We start from the raw sequence: 15,005 nt of genomic DNA, 5'->3' as shown, positions 1-15,005 counted from the left end.
GAATCAAACCTACGATGCTTTCGTTCACAGCCCGTGCTCAATCCACTGAGCTACGCCTGCCAGGGCTAAGGCTTTTGCTTTTTGACGATTGTGGGTGTTGCCACTACAGGCAGGTCCTGACTTGTACAAAAAACATTTTGTCTAATTTGAATAGTTTGGTATAAAGACACAATGGCAGCCAGAGATTTTTCTCTTTAACATGAATACTTTAAAAAAAATTTTTTTATTTATTTATCTTTAGAGAGGGGAAGAGAGGGAAAGAAACATCAATACGTGGTTGCCTCTCGAGTGCCCCCTACTGGGGACCTGGCCTGCAGCCCAGGCACATGCCCTGACTGGGAATCCAACAGGAGACCCTTGGTTCTTGTGCGGGCCAGCGCTCAGTCCACTGGACCACACCAGCCAGGGCTGGGAATGCATTTTGATCCAGTGGAACCGTCTACACATGCCTGCGCCCCTGGCCTCTGCCCATGGGGTGCAGTTCTCCTCTCTGTCACTGAGTCATCCTGCTTTACCAGTGTCCCCACCCGAGACGCCAACACAGGGGCGCCCCCTTCCTAGTTTGCCCAGCTGCCTCTAACGCCAGACAACCCGTGTTTTGCAGTGTTCGTGGGCTACCTGTGCATCGTGCTCCTCATGCTGCTGCTGCTCATCTTCTGGATCGCGCCGGCGCACGGGCCCACCAACATCATGGTCTACATCAGCATCTGCTCCCTGCTGGGGAGCTTCACCGTGCCTTCCACCAAGGGCATCGGGCTGGCGGCCCAAGACATCTTCCACAACAACCCGTCCAGCCAGCGGGCCCTCTGCCTGTGCCTGGTGCTCCTGGCCGTGCTCGGCTGCAGCATCATCATCCAGTTCAGGTACATCAACAAGGCGCTCGAGTGCTTCGACTCGTCTGTGTTCGGGGCCATCTACTACGTGGTCTTCACCACGCTGGTCCTGCTGGCCTCCGCCATCCTCTTCCGGGAGTGGAGCAACGTGGGCCTGGTGGACTTCCTGGGGATGGCCTGCGGCTTCACCACCGTCTCCGTGGGGATCGTCCTCATCCAGGTGTTCAAGGAGTTCAACTTCAACCTGGGCGAGATGAACAAGTCCAACGTGAAAACGGACTAGTGGGCGGCAGGGGCTGGGCTGGCGCGAGGAACGGGGAAGTGGGCGTGGTTTCTGGTCCCAACAGGGTGGGAGGGACAAGAGACCCCAAGTCGCTGGGACTAGAATTGCTCGTCTGTCAGGGAGCGGTCTAGTGGACGGGGCGGGGGGACCTGGCCCTCTGTGGGCCCGAAGTTGCCGCGTGGTCGCCTGGGCGTCATCTCTCTGAGCGGAATCTCACGTGCGTCGCCATGGACCTGGAAGCTTTCATGACTACCCTTTCTTTTCAAATGTTTTACCATTCTTTAAGTAGAAAACAGAGGAGGGCTCCATGTGGTTAGTCCTGGCAGGCCAGATGTCCCTCCTGGGACCATGACTTTGGACCTGGAGTGTGTCGAACCTGACTCTGTACAGTAAATGCATCCGTAGTTGTGTTATTTTGCATTAAGCCTGTATCCCCTCCTCCCGATGAAGAGGCGTATACATTTCATTGTTCCTAGCCCCCTGAGGAGCTGACTCTCCCTCCCCCACCCACCACACGCTGACTGCGGGTGCAGAGAGGAGAGTGGCCGGGCCCACCGCGCTCCGTTGCCGGGAGGACTCTCCGCAGCTTCGATCAATTTCAGTGCCTTTACCACTTGAACTGCTCACTTAATTTGACTCGGACTGTGTGTATGTTCTCTTAGCTTAGAGTAACGCCACCTCCTTGAGTATTACTTCACTCTTTCACTATTTAACACGGAAAGGTGTCGAGTGGTTATAAGTGACCGGATATTCGTTTGTTGGAAGAGAGACTGAAGACACGTTAGAGCAATCGACCCTACGAGCATGCAGTTCTTGCCCAACTAAAGACGGTTGACTTAGTAGCATGAGGTCTTTTGTTTGCATTCAGTCTGTGTAACTGGGATCCAGTATCAAGCGTACCCACGTTCTCTTTCAGCGACCACTGGGGCCACGCAGGAGAACTGAATTATTTAACTTGATCATCAGGCTGTGAGAGCAGAGGGTGACTGCCCAGCCCCACACATATCAAGTTCCCTGTGGAGCCGGAACAAGCTAAGGGACACGGACAAGCTGAGGCCAGTCAACCGGGAGCGCCCAGCGGGAGATGCAAACGAATCTCCAGAGGAAATGAGAACCATTTCATTTAGCCGGCTCCCTGTTGTTGGAGGTGGCGGAACCCCTTGCAGTTACTCACCCCACTCTTCTTAAATTTCTGAAATACTGAAGAGCCATTAATTATGCTGATCTGTGGGTCAAAGAGACCATTCATCTGTTTAGAGTAACCTTCCCTGTGTATCAAAGGGAACAAAGCACAGAGCGAAGTGTTACTTCATCCAGATACCGTGTGCTTCGCGTGCGGTGTTTTGTCTAAATAGGCAGCTGTGCTGCCTGAGAGGGTGGGGCGGGGCGACGGAGATGCGCTGAAGCAGAACATGGAATCCAATAATACCCAACTAAAGTCATTCACTAGAGAAAAAGTATGCTTTTCCAGCCGAAACAGAACATTCCTAAAGGCTCAAGGAATAGTATCCTCAGGTGTTGGCCAAAGAGGCTGAGCAGAACGTGGTGCTCGCACAGAGCGAAGAACACATTTGTGAATTCAACGTCCATGGGACGATCGTGGGTTGTCAGTGACTCGTGAAGTAAGAGCAGCGACAACATTATTTAAACAGTTAAAAAATATCTACTTACTGATAGTTAATAAATGCTCAAAAAGTTCCTCACTCTTTCGATCAGCTCGCAGAGGTTTGTTTTTTAATCTCAGTATTTTAAGGAATGCAGGCCTTAATTTATGGAACTGAACTTTCCGAAAATCTAATGTAGCCATGTTAGTTTACTTTTAGGTATACAAATAGTTCCCCAGGTCAGGATTCCTCTTTGAGAAATTGAAAGAATGTGCATGGCAATACGCTTATACTGAGAAAGGTACACGTCGTACGGAAGTCACTGGTTTTGGTTTTCGTGACAACTTACCTAGGAAGCTTAGCTGAAACGCCTCTGTTGATGTTCCTTATAATATTTTCATTTGCAGTTATACCACAGATACTCAGAGGAGACGTTTTCAGGAAAATCGTCCCCATGATTTTTTTAAAGTAAAACAAAAACCTCAAAGTGTTCATGGCGCACCTTCCTTTGAAGGCAGCTGGTCCCAGGCCAGGTGGGTCTCCCAAGTTCATGTCTAGTCAGCAGATGATCTTGGTCGGAGATGCAGCTTTCCTTCTAGTGGAACCAAGGTCACATTGTCCATGGCACTTCACGTGTGGCACTCCACCCTCAGAGCAATGGACGTGACCGGAGCTCTAACAGCCTAATTGTCGACCTTGATTTCCAACTTGACCGCATTTCTCTTATAAGTCTGTGTGTCCATAATTCATTTGGAATGGCAAAGAAAAAAAAGTTTGAAAGTGAGAGTTTCAGCAAGGGCCTGCAGGGGTCATGGGTGTCTGCAGAAGTAAATACACATAAAACATTTTCATTGTCAGCCTATCCTTTGGGTTTTATCTCTGATAAAACTAAGAAAAATACCTACTGTGTGCTTGTCTTCAAGCTGCCTTGGAAATGTTTTTGATCACAATATGCAGATTTGCTATGGAGAGATACTTATATAGGCATTTCTCTCCTCTCCTAACTTGGATGATGCCTTATTTTCTCATCAGAATCTGGGCATTTAAAAAGGTTGCTCTCGGATCAAGTGTAGACTGTATTAAGGGTTCCTACCCAAACCAGGCCCCAAACCCCCCCGCCCCAGGGGTTGAGCCATTCCACAGGGCAGCTCCGTCTCTGCAGAGAAGGTTCTGGGGACAGGGGTGGTCAGCTCCTGGCAACGTGTGGGGTGACATCTGCCCACAGTGGGAACTTCAGGGAGGACCCTCCCGGTTCAGCAATAAGAAATACTCCGATTCCTACCTTTCAAGTCCGTTTGTCACACTGAGTTTCATTTGCACAAGTCCATTCTGGCAGTAGCAGGTTGGTCTTTGTCCTTTCTCTGGGTCTCACGTCTGCTAGAAACGAGCGCTGTTACAGAATGTGGTCACCTCTCCTTGTCCTTCTCGACAGCTCAGCTCTTGGTAGCTACGGGGCTCACTTCCGGAGGACAGTTCCTAGACAGGTGTGAAGCACCCGAGGGGCAGCGTCTCCCAGGTGTCGACGACCACTTCCGGCCCCGGGGCCTGAGGCGTTAAAGAGCACAGGCCCCTGGCGTTGGGAGAGATCCCTCTTTTCCAGGCTGCTGGACTCATCTCCAAGAGCTGAGCAAACGCTGCTCGGATAGGTGGTAGATCCACACTTGCGGCTCTTTGCTGATGTGACCTTAATCTTGGCTTGGGCTTCCGTTGACTGAGTAGACAACGGGGGAAGTGTACTTCTGTTCAGTGCTGTTCCCGACTGTCTGCTGAGCCCCAGGGGTCTGCAGGAGTCGTGCTCACTGTGTGGGACATAGGTCATGCATGGAGCAGGCTTGGATGGAGTCTCGGTGTTCTGCTTTCTCAGGGACCACACATGCAACATTCACTCATTATCACGGGCCTTGCTTCCAAGAGTATGTCTGTGAGTTTTTCACATGTGTCACATTTATAGCTAGAGGTCTGTGAACGTGAGTGCAAAGGGGAAAGGTCATGCGCACACACCAGTCACTCCATAAAATGGTTTGTCATATCAAATACCTCAATATTCTTACCTCCACCTCACATTTGTACTGCTGATGAACTTTAACAGTCAGCCCTTTAGCTTTCAGTGATTTAATTTTTTTTAAGATTTTATTTATTTATTTTCAGAGAAGGGAAGCCAGGGAGAAAGAGAGGGAGAGAAACGTCAGTGTGTGGTTGCCTCTCACACACCCCCTCCTGGGGACCTGGCCCGCAACCCAGGCCTGTGTTCTGTCTGGGAATCAAACCAGTAACCCTTCAGTTCGCAGGCCAGCGCTCAGTCCACCGAGCCATGACAGCCAGGGGTTTTTGGTGACTTTTTACATCTGACCGGATTCTTATACCTCCATTGTGTACCTGCAAAGATTAAGAATAATAGTGATGGGAAGAAGGATTTGGCCCAATATCACACCTCATTTATTTTCATATAAGTTTCTCACATGCTGATAAATGCAACAAAAGAATTCTATTTTAAGCAAATGTAACCTTGTTACATAAAAAAAATCATCTAGTAAAAAGGTGATACTCAGTAGAACAAGGATCGTGTAAATAACATCTATTTCTAATGTAGCCAGTGGGATAGGAACATAGGCCAGGGCCCAGAGCATGACCAGGGAGAAGGATTTATTAGTTCTTTTCTCTATTTGTTCTTGAATCGTGCAACTCTAGGTGAGTCACTTTACCTTTCTGTGCCTCAGTTTCTCTACCTCTAAAGGGTTGGGTTGGTTCTCCAAATCGACTGTCCGAGGGTGCTTGTACTTGAGCCGGTGCCAGCAGCCTCGGGTGACAGTGTCATGTGCAGGATGGCCTGGGAGTGACCGGGGACACTCGTCTCATCTGGGCCTCCTGTCCACTCAGGACGAGGCTGTGGATGTGCAGCTTCAAGCACTGAATAATAAGCAAGGGAAGCACTGGCTGTGAAGTTTGCGTCATTTCATGAAGCTTTAGTTTTCTTCTTTGTTTATTTTAAGAGGAAGAATGTTCTATGTTCCACTGTAAAATAGGGAGGTTAAATGGGGACTTGGAAAGCGGCGCTGAATGGTCACACTCTGATGGGGTGATGCGCTTCTTCGGCATCCTCCGTAGGTTTCTGTTCTGCAGGAGATTCCACGGCTTGCAAACCAGATCGACTCTGTTGTGTGAAACGTGCTGGGAATGATGCTGAACTTCGTGCTTTCCAGCCGCTCTGCCCCGACAGCGGACTGCCTGACACCAGGTGATGGTCCAGCGCTGCTGGACCACTAGTGCCAAAGGATCTCTTTGAAAAGTTCGGCATTTCTTTTACTTATCAGCCTAGAATACTTTGCCACCCCCCACCTTCTGTTGGTGTTTTTGCACTTCGAAAAAATTTAAGGTTGCTAGTTTTTGAGAACCATTCCTGAGTCTTTTTCATTCACTGTTACTTCCTTATAAAAGGGAACATAATCATGAAAGAGAAGAAGACGACGAAATTTAAACAATGTAAAATGTGGATGGGTTGCATTCAAAGGTTTCTCATGTAAACGTCCCGGGAGCTTCCAGTGACCACGCTCACACATTTGTCAATGGCTGACTTGCTTACATTTTGCTGTATAGAACTAGTCATAGCATGTAATTGCCTTATGTAAATAAAAAGGCTATTTGTTAAGTTTTCCAATATTTATTAATCTGGATGTGTTTTAAAATAAAATAACATTTCTAGCCGAACACTCGTTTGTCTTCCCCTTTGTCGGAAATGTTTGTGTCGTCTCCGGTTTCATCTCGAGGTATTTTCTCAGTCACGTGTCTCCCATTTGCTTTGTAGAAATGAGTAGCCCTGGCCTCCATCCCGATGTAGAAAATGTCCACCAGTGCTCATCTTAGGGAGGAAACCCATGATGCATAAAGGCATTCACCAGTCCTGCCCGCGTGGCTCAGTTGGTTGGAACGTTGTCCCACAAACCACAAGGTTGTAAGTTCGATCCCCAGTTGGGGCCCAGGGCAGAGGCAACTGGTCAATATTTCCTCTCTCACATTGATGTTTCTCTCTCTCTCTAAAATCAAAAAGCATATCCTTGGTGAGGATAAAAAACTGTGCTCTTTTTTTTTTTAAGGAATTTACCATATAGTGATTACTTTCTGATACAACAAAATGATGGCATTAAAGAAAAGCACCTGCATTTTAATCTTAATACCTTTTACATACTTTTGAAATGTATAGCAACATTTTATTATTTTTTAAGCACGTAGAAAATTAGAGAATTAGAACACATTGAATATTCTGTCATCAGAAATATTGTCATTAATCTTTTTTATTTTAAATCATTTCTTTTCATGATAGTTGACATAAAATATTGTATTAGTGTCAGGTGTAAACCCCAGTTATTAGACATTATATAGCTAAGTGATCATCCCAATAAATCTTATTCCCATCTGACACCATACATACTTATTAGAATATTATTAACTACATTCCCCAGGCTGTGCTTTACATCCCCATGTCTATTCTGTTACTATCAATTTGTACTTCCTAATCCCTTCACCTTTTTCACCCAGCCCCCAGCCCCCTCCCATCTGGCAACTGTCAAAATGTTCTCTGTATCTATGAGTCTGTTTCTGTTCTGTTTGTTCATTTATATTGTTTTTTAGATTCAATTATTGATAGATATGTATTTGTTGCCATTTTATTGTTCGTATTTTTTCCCCTCTTCTTAAAAAAGATCCTTTAGCATTTCATGTAATACTGGCTTGGTGGTGATGAACTCTCTTAGCTTTTTCTTGTCTGGGAAACTCTGTATCTGCCCTTTGATTCTGAATGCTAGCTTTGCTGGGTAGAGCAATCTTGGCTATAGGTCCCTGCTTTTCATTACTTTGAATGTTTCTGGCCAGTCCCAACTGGCCTGCAAAGTTCTGTTGAGAAATCAGCTGACAGTCTTATGGGAGCTCCCCTGTAGGTAACTAACTGCTTTTTGCTTGCTGCCTTTAAGATTCTCTCTTTATGTTTAACCTTTGGCATTTTAATTGTGATGTGTCTTGGTGTGGGCCTCTTTGGGTTCATCTTGTTTGGGACTCTGCACTTTCACCAGGTTAGGGAAGTATTTTGTCATTCTTTTTTCTTTGTATAAGCAAATGAAGACATTGTTTTTAAAGATTTTATTTACTTTTTAGAGAGAGGAGAAAGGAAGGAGAAAGAGAGGGAGAGAAACATCAATGTGTGGTTGCCTCCCATGAGTCCCCCATTGGGGACCTAACCTACAACCCAGGTATGTGCCCTGACTGGGAATCGAACTAGTGATCCTTTGGTTCACAGCCCACGCTCAGTCCACTGAGCCACACCAGCCAGGCTTTTGTCATTGATTTTTAGAATAGGTTTTCAAATTCTCACTCTCTCTGTTCTCCTTTTGGCACCTTCATGATGTGAATGTTGTTGGTACACTTGAAGTTGTCCCAGAAGCTCCTTACACGACCCTCATTTTTTTCGATTCTTTTTTCTTTTTGCTGTTCTGATTGTGTCTTTTGCTTCCTTGCATTCCAAATCGCTGATTTGATTCTTGGCTTCATCTACTCCGCTGTTGATTCCCTTTTGATTATTCTTCATTTCAGTTAGCCTTCCTTTCTGATGGCTTTATCTGTGGTCTCCATGTCCTTATATTGTTGAAGGTCTCACTAAGTTCATCTGTCCTTCCCCTAACTTCCTTGAGCATCCTTATAACCAGTGGTTTGAACTCTTCATCTAATGGATCACTTGTCTCCATTTTGTTTAGTTCTTTTTCTGGAGTTTTGTTATGTTCTTTCATTTGGTCCCATGTTCCTTTGTCTCCTCATTTTGGCAGCCGCCCTGTGTTTGTTTCTATGTATTAGGCAGAGCTGCTATGACTCCCAGGTTTGATAGAGAGTGGCCTAGTGTAGTAAGTGTCCTGTGGGGTCCAGGGGCATAGCCTACTCGATTATCCAGGCTGGGCCCTCCCGGTGCACCAATCTATGTGGGGCTGTGTGCACCCTCCTGCTATAGTTGAGCCTTAATTGCTGTTGACACATCAGTGGCAGAGATTTACCACCAGGCTAATTGTAGGCAAAGCCTGGCTACAACCACTGTGGAGGAGTCCACCCCACAGGGCAGAACCCACTTCAGCAGGGCTCTGGTGCCTGCCGGGTAAACCGCTTGAGCGTGTCCCTTGTGGAGGAGATTGGGTGGTGCTTCTACGTGGTCTAAAGCTGTCCACCATGTGCACTGGCTCTGGGAAAGGTTCAGGCCAAGGTCAGCACTGCCTGTGTCCTAACAAGGGACACCCGACATGAACTGCAAAGTGACCTGCAGATGGCAGCTGCTCGTGCTGGGCTTGGAGGTGTCCGGAAGCCACGCTGGGAATCAAGGATGGCTGCTGCTAGTACCACACCTGGGGCCCCTTAGCCAGAGGCATGGGGCAAACAGGCCAGATGCTGCTTGTTTGAGAGAATTTAGGAAAATCTGAAGTGTGAGCCAAGACAGGCTGTTTGTAGGGAAAACCCACTGGATACAGCTTGTGTGGGCCTGAAAGTTGGGTGGGGGAACTCGGGGACTCACCAGAGTGGGGCGAACAGTAATAGCCAGGTTGACGGAGACTTGGATACGGTGCCTGCCTGCCGGCTTTGTGGCTGGAGGGCTCAGAAAAGGAATAATGGCCTCTGCCAGCATTTCCATCTGGGAGGACGCTGCCTCTGTAGTTCTTACCCTGATGCCAGACACTTCAGAACCCCCATATGTCCCTGGTGCCTTTTAAAAAAATGTTTATTTCAGAGAGAGACATTGATTTGTTGCTCCACTTACTTATGCACTCATTGGCTGATTCTTGTATGTGCCCTGACCAGGGATCAAACCTACAACTTTGGCATATCGGAATGATGTTTTAAGCAACTGGGCTACCGGGTCAGGGCTGTCCCTGGTGCCTGAGCTGCCCCAGGGCTGCAGCTTGGAGTGAGTACAAGTATGTTTGTGTGCTGACCCTTTAAGAGGAACTGCCTGGGACTCCAGAAGCCTCCATCTCACCCAACATCCTTGCTTATTTGTTTGTTTAAGATTTTATTTATTAATTTTTAGAGAGGGGAAGGAAATGAGAAAGAGGGAGTGAGAAAGAGAGGGAGAGAAACATCAATGTGTGGTTGCCACTTGAGTGACCCCTATTGGAGATCTGGCCCATGATCCAGACATGTGCCCTGACTGGGAATTGAACTGGTGACCCTTTTGTTCACAGTCCGGTGCTCAATCCACTGAGCCACACCAGCCAGGGCCCTTGCTTGTTTTTATAGCCAGAAGTCATGGGGACTTTTCTTCCTGACACTGGAACCGGCCTGGGCTGGGGGGCCTGGTGTGGGGTTGGAACCCCTCATGAGCTATCCCTCCCAATTTTTATCAGCCACACAGGTGTGGGACCAGCCCTTCTGTGTCTCTGACCCTCCTAACAGTCTCGGTGTGGCTTCTATACATCCTTAGTTGTACGACTTCCTTTGGGCTAGATTTCAGGCAGTTCTGAAGGGTGGCTGTTCTTTAGTATAGCTGTATTTTTATGTCATCATTAATCATTATTAACCCTGTAAGTCATTTCACTAAGTAAAAATAATAGTTTAACCTATCAAAATTGATTTCCCAGTTATTTTATTTTCACAGTAATTAGAAACATATATTTTAATTTTATATTTCAATTACAGTTTACATTCAATATTATTTGTATTAGTTTCAAGTGTACATTATTGCTAGTTTCAGGTGTACATTAGTATATTATTGTCTATTTAGTGGTTACACAATAATAGACTTTACTGATGTGGACCCCGACTGATGGGGTCCAAGGCATTATAGATGAGATGAGACAAATTCACATGGAATACCAAGTCCTGTGGAGGAAAAGGGACAGTGCAGCTTCTCTCTCAAGAGGAAAAAAGCTTCGGCCCTTGCCTTGACAAGCTTTTATTGCTTTTCTGGGCACATTACATGATGAATCCTCATTTGTTATGAGCAGGTTCACTTTAGGTGGTTACCTTTTACAGAAAACAAAGGAGAGGATGCCGCTAATCACATCACAGAAGAAGGATATTTGCAAATGCAAAGGGAAAAGTGGTCAAACTGGTTACATTCATCTTTGGAAGGTTTAGCATGGATTTTAGGAAGTTGCTTTAAAGCTATGCAGTTTGCTGCCTCAACTCAGGGTGAGGGAGTTTTAGCAAAAAGCAAGTCTCAAAGCATCCCAGGTACAATGCAGGCCTGATTCCCCACAGGAGAACCTATCCGTAGGCGTGGGTCCTGTGCATCTCTGAGTGGCAGCTGGGCCCATGCCACGCAGAACAATCTATACTTTTCAAAGTGTTTCCCTTTATGTTTCAAGTGCCCTCTGCCACCATACATAGTTATTACCATGTTATCAAGTATATTCCCTATTCTGTCCTTGACATCCCTGTTATAGGGAACCGATCTGCATGGCAGTGGCGAATGTAGCCCAGCCCAATTCGGAAAGCTGGCAGGAGCGAGGTGGCACACAGGAACCACGCCCATGGATAGGTTCTCCCATGGGGAACCATGTGTGCCTTGTACCTAAGCTGTTTTAGCTAAAACTCCCTCACCCTGAATTGAGGCAGCAAATGTTTACTGCATCTCTCTCAAGCAACTTCCTTAAGTCTCTGCTAAACCTCCCAAGGATGGAGTGTAACCAGCTCAACCACTTTTCCCCTTGATCTGTAACAGCCTTTCCTTTGTTATCTATCAAACATAATCACCTAAAGCCAACCTGTGCGTAGTAAATGAGGACCATCCTTGATGTAATGAGCCCAGAAAAGCAATAAAAGCTTGTCTAGGCAAAGGTTGAGCGGCTCTCTCACTCAGAGAGTGGCCATGCCGTCCCTTTTTCTCCACAGGACTTCTGCAGTCCATGTGAATTTGTTCATTGCATCCACAACACATGGGCCCTGCTGGTTGGAGTCCGCATCACCCTGTGACTGTTTTCTAACTACCAACCCGTGCCTCTTAGTTCCTTCACCTTTTCAGCCAGGCCCCCCTCCCCTCTGGCAACCATCAGTCTGTTCTCTTTGTGTTTGTTTCTGTTTTATCATTTTATGTTTTAGATTGCACATATAAAGGAAATTATATATTACTTGTCTTTTGCTATCTTACTTCCTGACTTATTACACTCAGCACATTTGATGATGAATGGTAAGATCTCATTAAACTATATATCCGGGATAATATATATGTAATTTCTTTTCGCTGTGTATCATGCGCCCCCTTGTTTCTGGCCCAAAGTTGCAAGAAAAGTCTTTTGTTTTAATTGGTAATTCAATTATTTATTTATTTCTATTCAAATACTCGTTTTTTGTATTACAAAGGAATGTTAACATTTATTTTTGGACATATGGTACAAGAAGTTTTATGTAACGAATCATGACAAAACACAGGAACAGACACAAGGTATTTTGGGTACTATCCATGATAATACGCATCCTTATTTCCCCTAAAAAATGTGGGTGAAAGTGTGCATCATACATGGCAAAATACGGTGTATGTATATCACTTCTCTTTTCATAGGCATTTAGGCTGCTTCCATATCTTGGCTGTTGTAGATAACGCTGCAGTGAACATAGACAGGCATATATTCTTTTGAATTCGTGTTTTGGGTTTCTTTGGACAAATACCCCGAAGTGGAATCACTTGGTCATGAAGCAGTCCCTTTTTTAATCTGTTGAAGACCCTCCATACTGTGTTCCACACTGGCTGCCCCAGTCTGCAATCCCACCCAGTGTGCATGAGATTTCCACATCCTCACCAGCACTTGTTTTTTTATTTGAGCAAAAATATGTTTTCTCAGGCTCTATCCAAAAAGATTGAATTATACTTTGGTCAAAGTATTATAATGAAATCAGGAACATTTTTATTAGATTTTATTTACAGATTTTATTTATTTTTAGAGAGAGGGGAAGGGTGGGAGAGAGGGAGAGAAACATGGATGTGAGAGAGAAACATTGACCAGTTGCCTCTTATATGCTCCCAGCTGGGGACTGGGACACAACACAGGCATGTGCTCTGGTCAGGAATCGAACCAGTGAGCTTTCACTTCATGGGATGATGCCTAACCCACTGAGCCATACCAGTCAGGGCAGAAACAAACATTTTTAAAAATCACCAAATATTTCTTTTTTAATTTAAGATTTATTATTTATTATTCATTATTATTCATTCATTTATAGAGAATGGGGAAGGAAGAGAGGGAGGGAAACATCAATGTGTGGTTGCCTCTCACACGCCCCCTACTGGGGACCTGGCCTGCAACCCAGGCCTGTGCCCTGACTAGGAATTGAACCGGCAACTCTTTGGTTCATAGGCCCTCGCTCAATCTACTGAGCTACACCAGCCAGGTCCCAAATATTTCTATGAATAATCCTCTACACTTAGGTTTTGGGGGTTGTGACGTACGTGAGTGACAAATTCTAGAAAAACTTGCCTGATTGCTTCCTACCAGAGAACTTTCTAGTTCCAGCTGCAAGTGCTGCAGCTCATTTTGAGGAGCATAAAAAACCAGGCCTGCTCCCTGACCTTCAGAGAGTCCGTGCTCCAGGTCCTCCATTGCTGAGTCACATCCCTGTGTGATGATGTAGGTGTGACATTGCCCTCATCTTTATAGCAATGTTAATCACACTCTGACCCCCATCTGGCATTCTTTTATTTGAAATATACATTTATTGATTTTAGAGAGGGGAAGGGAGGGAGGAGCATTGATATAACAGGGAAACATCGACCAGTTGCTTCCTGTACACAGTTCAAACAGGGATTGAATCTGTTACCTAGGTATGTGCTGTGACCAGGAATCAAACCCAAAACCTTTTGGTGTATGAGATGATGCTCCAACCAACTGAGCTACACCAGCCAGGTTAAGTATTGATATATGTCATGATGGTATATGAGTGAGATGGTGACCATATCCACCACCCCTAAAGTTTTTTTTTTGCCCCATTGTCATCCCTCTGCACTCCTCCCAACCATGTATCTGCTTTCTGTTGTTATGTGGGTCCTGCAGAAGTAACGCCATTGTGTGGTCGGTAGGGTATGTGAACGTCACACATGAGATAGACAGCGATTTAAATTTGAACATTTCACGTAAACTGTTATAGGGTGGGTTTGAGTGTGACATTAAGTGGCAGAATGACATGCTTATGATTTTGTAATGAAAGATTTTTATGTAATAAAAGGGGGTGTTATTTGTGCCAGACCCTGTATATTACCTTCCTGGAATTCTATTTATTTATTCCTAGAATTTTATATAAATATAATCATTTAGTACCACTTTTTTGGTCTGTCCTCTTTTACCTATCATAATTATTTTGAGATTTAGCCATGTTATAGCATGTGTGAATGGGTCATTTTCTCTTATTGATTAGTAGTATTCCATTATATGGATATACCACAGTTTATCCATTCATCTGTTGATGGACATTTGGGTTATTTCCATTTTTCTTTTTTGGCTATTACAAATAAAGCTGCTGTTAAATACTTACTTATATGTATTTTAAAGGATACGTGCTTTCATTTCTCTTGGGTAAATACCGAGAGTTAAAACAGCTGGGTCACATGGTTGGTATATGTTTAACACGTTATTTTTCAAAAAGATTTTATTTATTTTCAGAGAGAGGGGAAGGAAGGAAGAAAGAGGGAGAGAAACATCAATGTGTGGTTGTCTGTCACGTGCCCCCTCCTGGGGCCCTGGCATGAAACCTAGGCATGTGCTCTGACTGGGAATTGAACTGGTGATCCTTTAGGTTCTCAGGACAATACTCAGTCCACTGAGCCACACCAGCCAGGGCAAGTTCTAAGATTTTTCTTCAGACAAACCAAGCACAGCATTCATTACAATCATCTGCCTCCTAGAGGCATCTGATGGGATTTGAGTTACTTATGGCTACATGCCAACCCATGTCAAAATGAGTGGTTTAAAACAACAATCATTTATTCTTTCTCAAATATCAGTGCGTCAGCAGTGCAGTTGGGTGGACCTCAACCAAGTTGGCTCATTCTCAGGGCTCATCAATCTCTCATCTCTGAACACAGTATGGTTCAGCTGGGTCACATGGCCAGTTGCTCTGCTCCAAGTGATCTCCTCCTGCAGCAGACTAATCCAGGCTTCCTGGCATCACGATTTCGGTGGGAAACCACCATATTTTCTTGGCCAGAGATAGAGTGGAGCTGAAAGTCACTCTACTAAACATGTGTGCCATAGTACCTCCAGGCTGGGCAGGTTAACGCAGGATTCCAACAGCAGGAGGTAAACGTGTGTAGAGCTGTGAGGATGTCTG

General features: G+C 45.4%; 1 protein-coding gene across 1 annotated transcript in view; it reads left to right on the top strand.

The window, feature by feature from the left end:
* The window catches only part of NIPA1 (NIPA magnesium transporter 1), a 32,860-nt gene extending 26,439 nt beyond the window's left edge, over positions 1 to 6,421 (top strand). Inside the window, exon 5 of the mRNA XM_028503680.2 lies at positions 605 to 6,421. Coding sequence (XP_028359481.1) covers positions 605 to 1,116 — 512 coding nt within the window. The 3' untranslated portion in view covers positions 1,117 to 6,421. The remainder of the gene's footprint in view (positions 1 to 604) is intronic.
* The last annotated feature ends 8,584 nt before the right edge of the window (positions 6,422 to 15,005 follow it).

This window comes from Phyllostomus discolor, chromosome 12, assembly GCF_004126475.2.
Source record: "Phyllostomus discolor isolate MPI-MPIP mPhyDis1 chromosome 12, mPhyDis1.pri.v3, whole genome shotgun sequence".
Taxonomy (NCBI): Eukaryota; Metazoa; Chordata; class Mammalia; order Chiroptera; family Phyllostomidae; genus Phyllostomus; species Phyllostomus discolor.
Note: the sequence above shows the minus strand (reverse complement) of the source record. Positions and strands in the feature narration are given on the sequence as shown.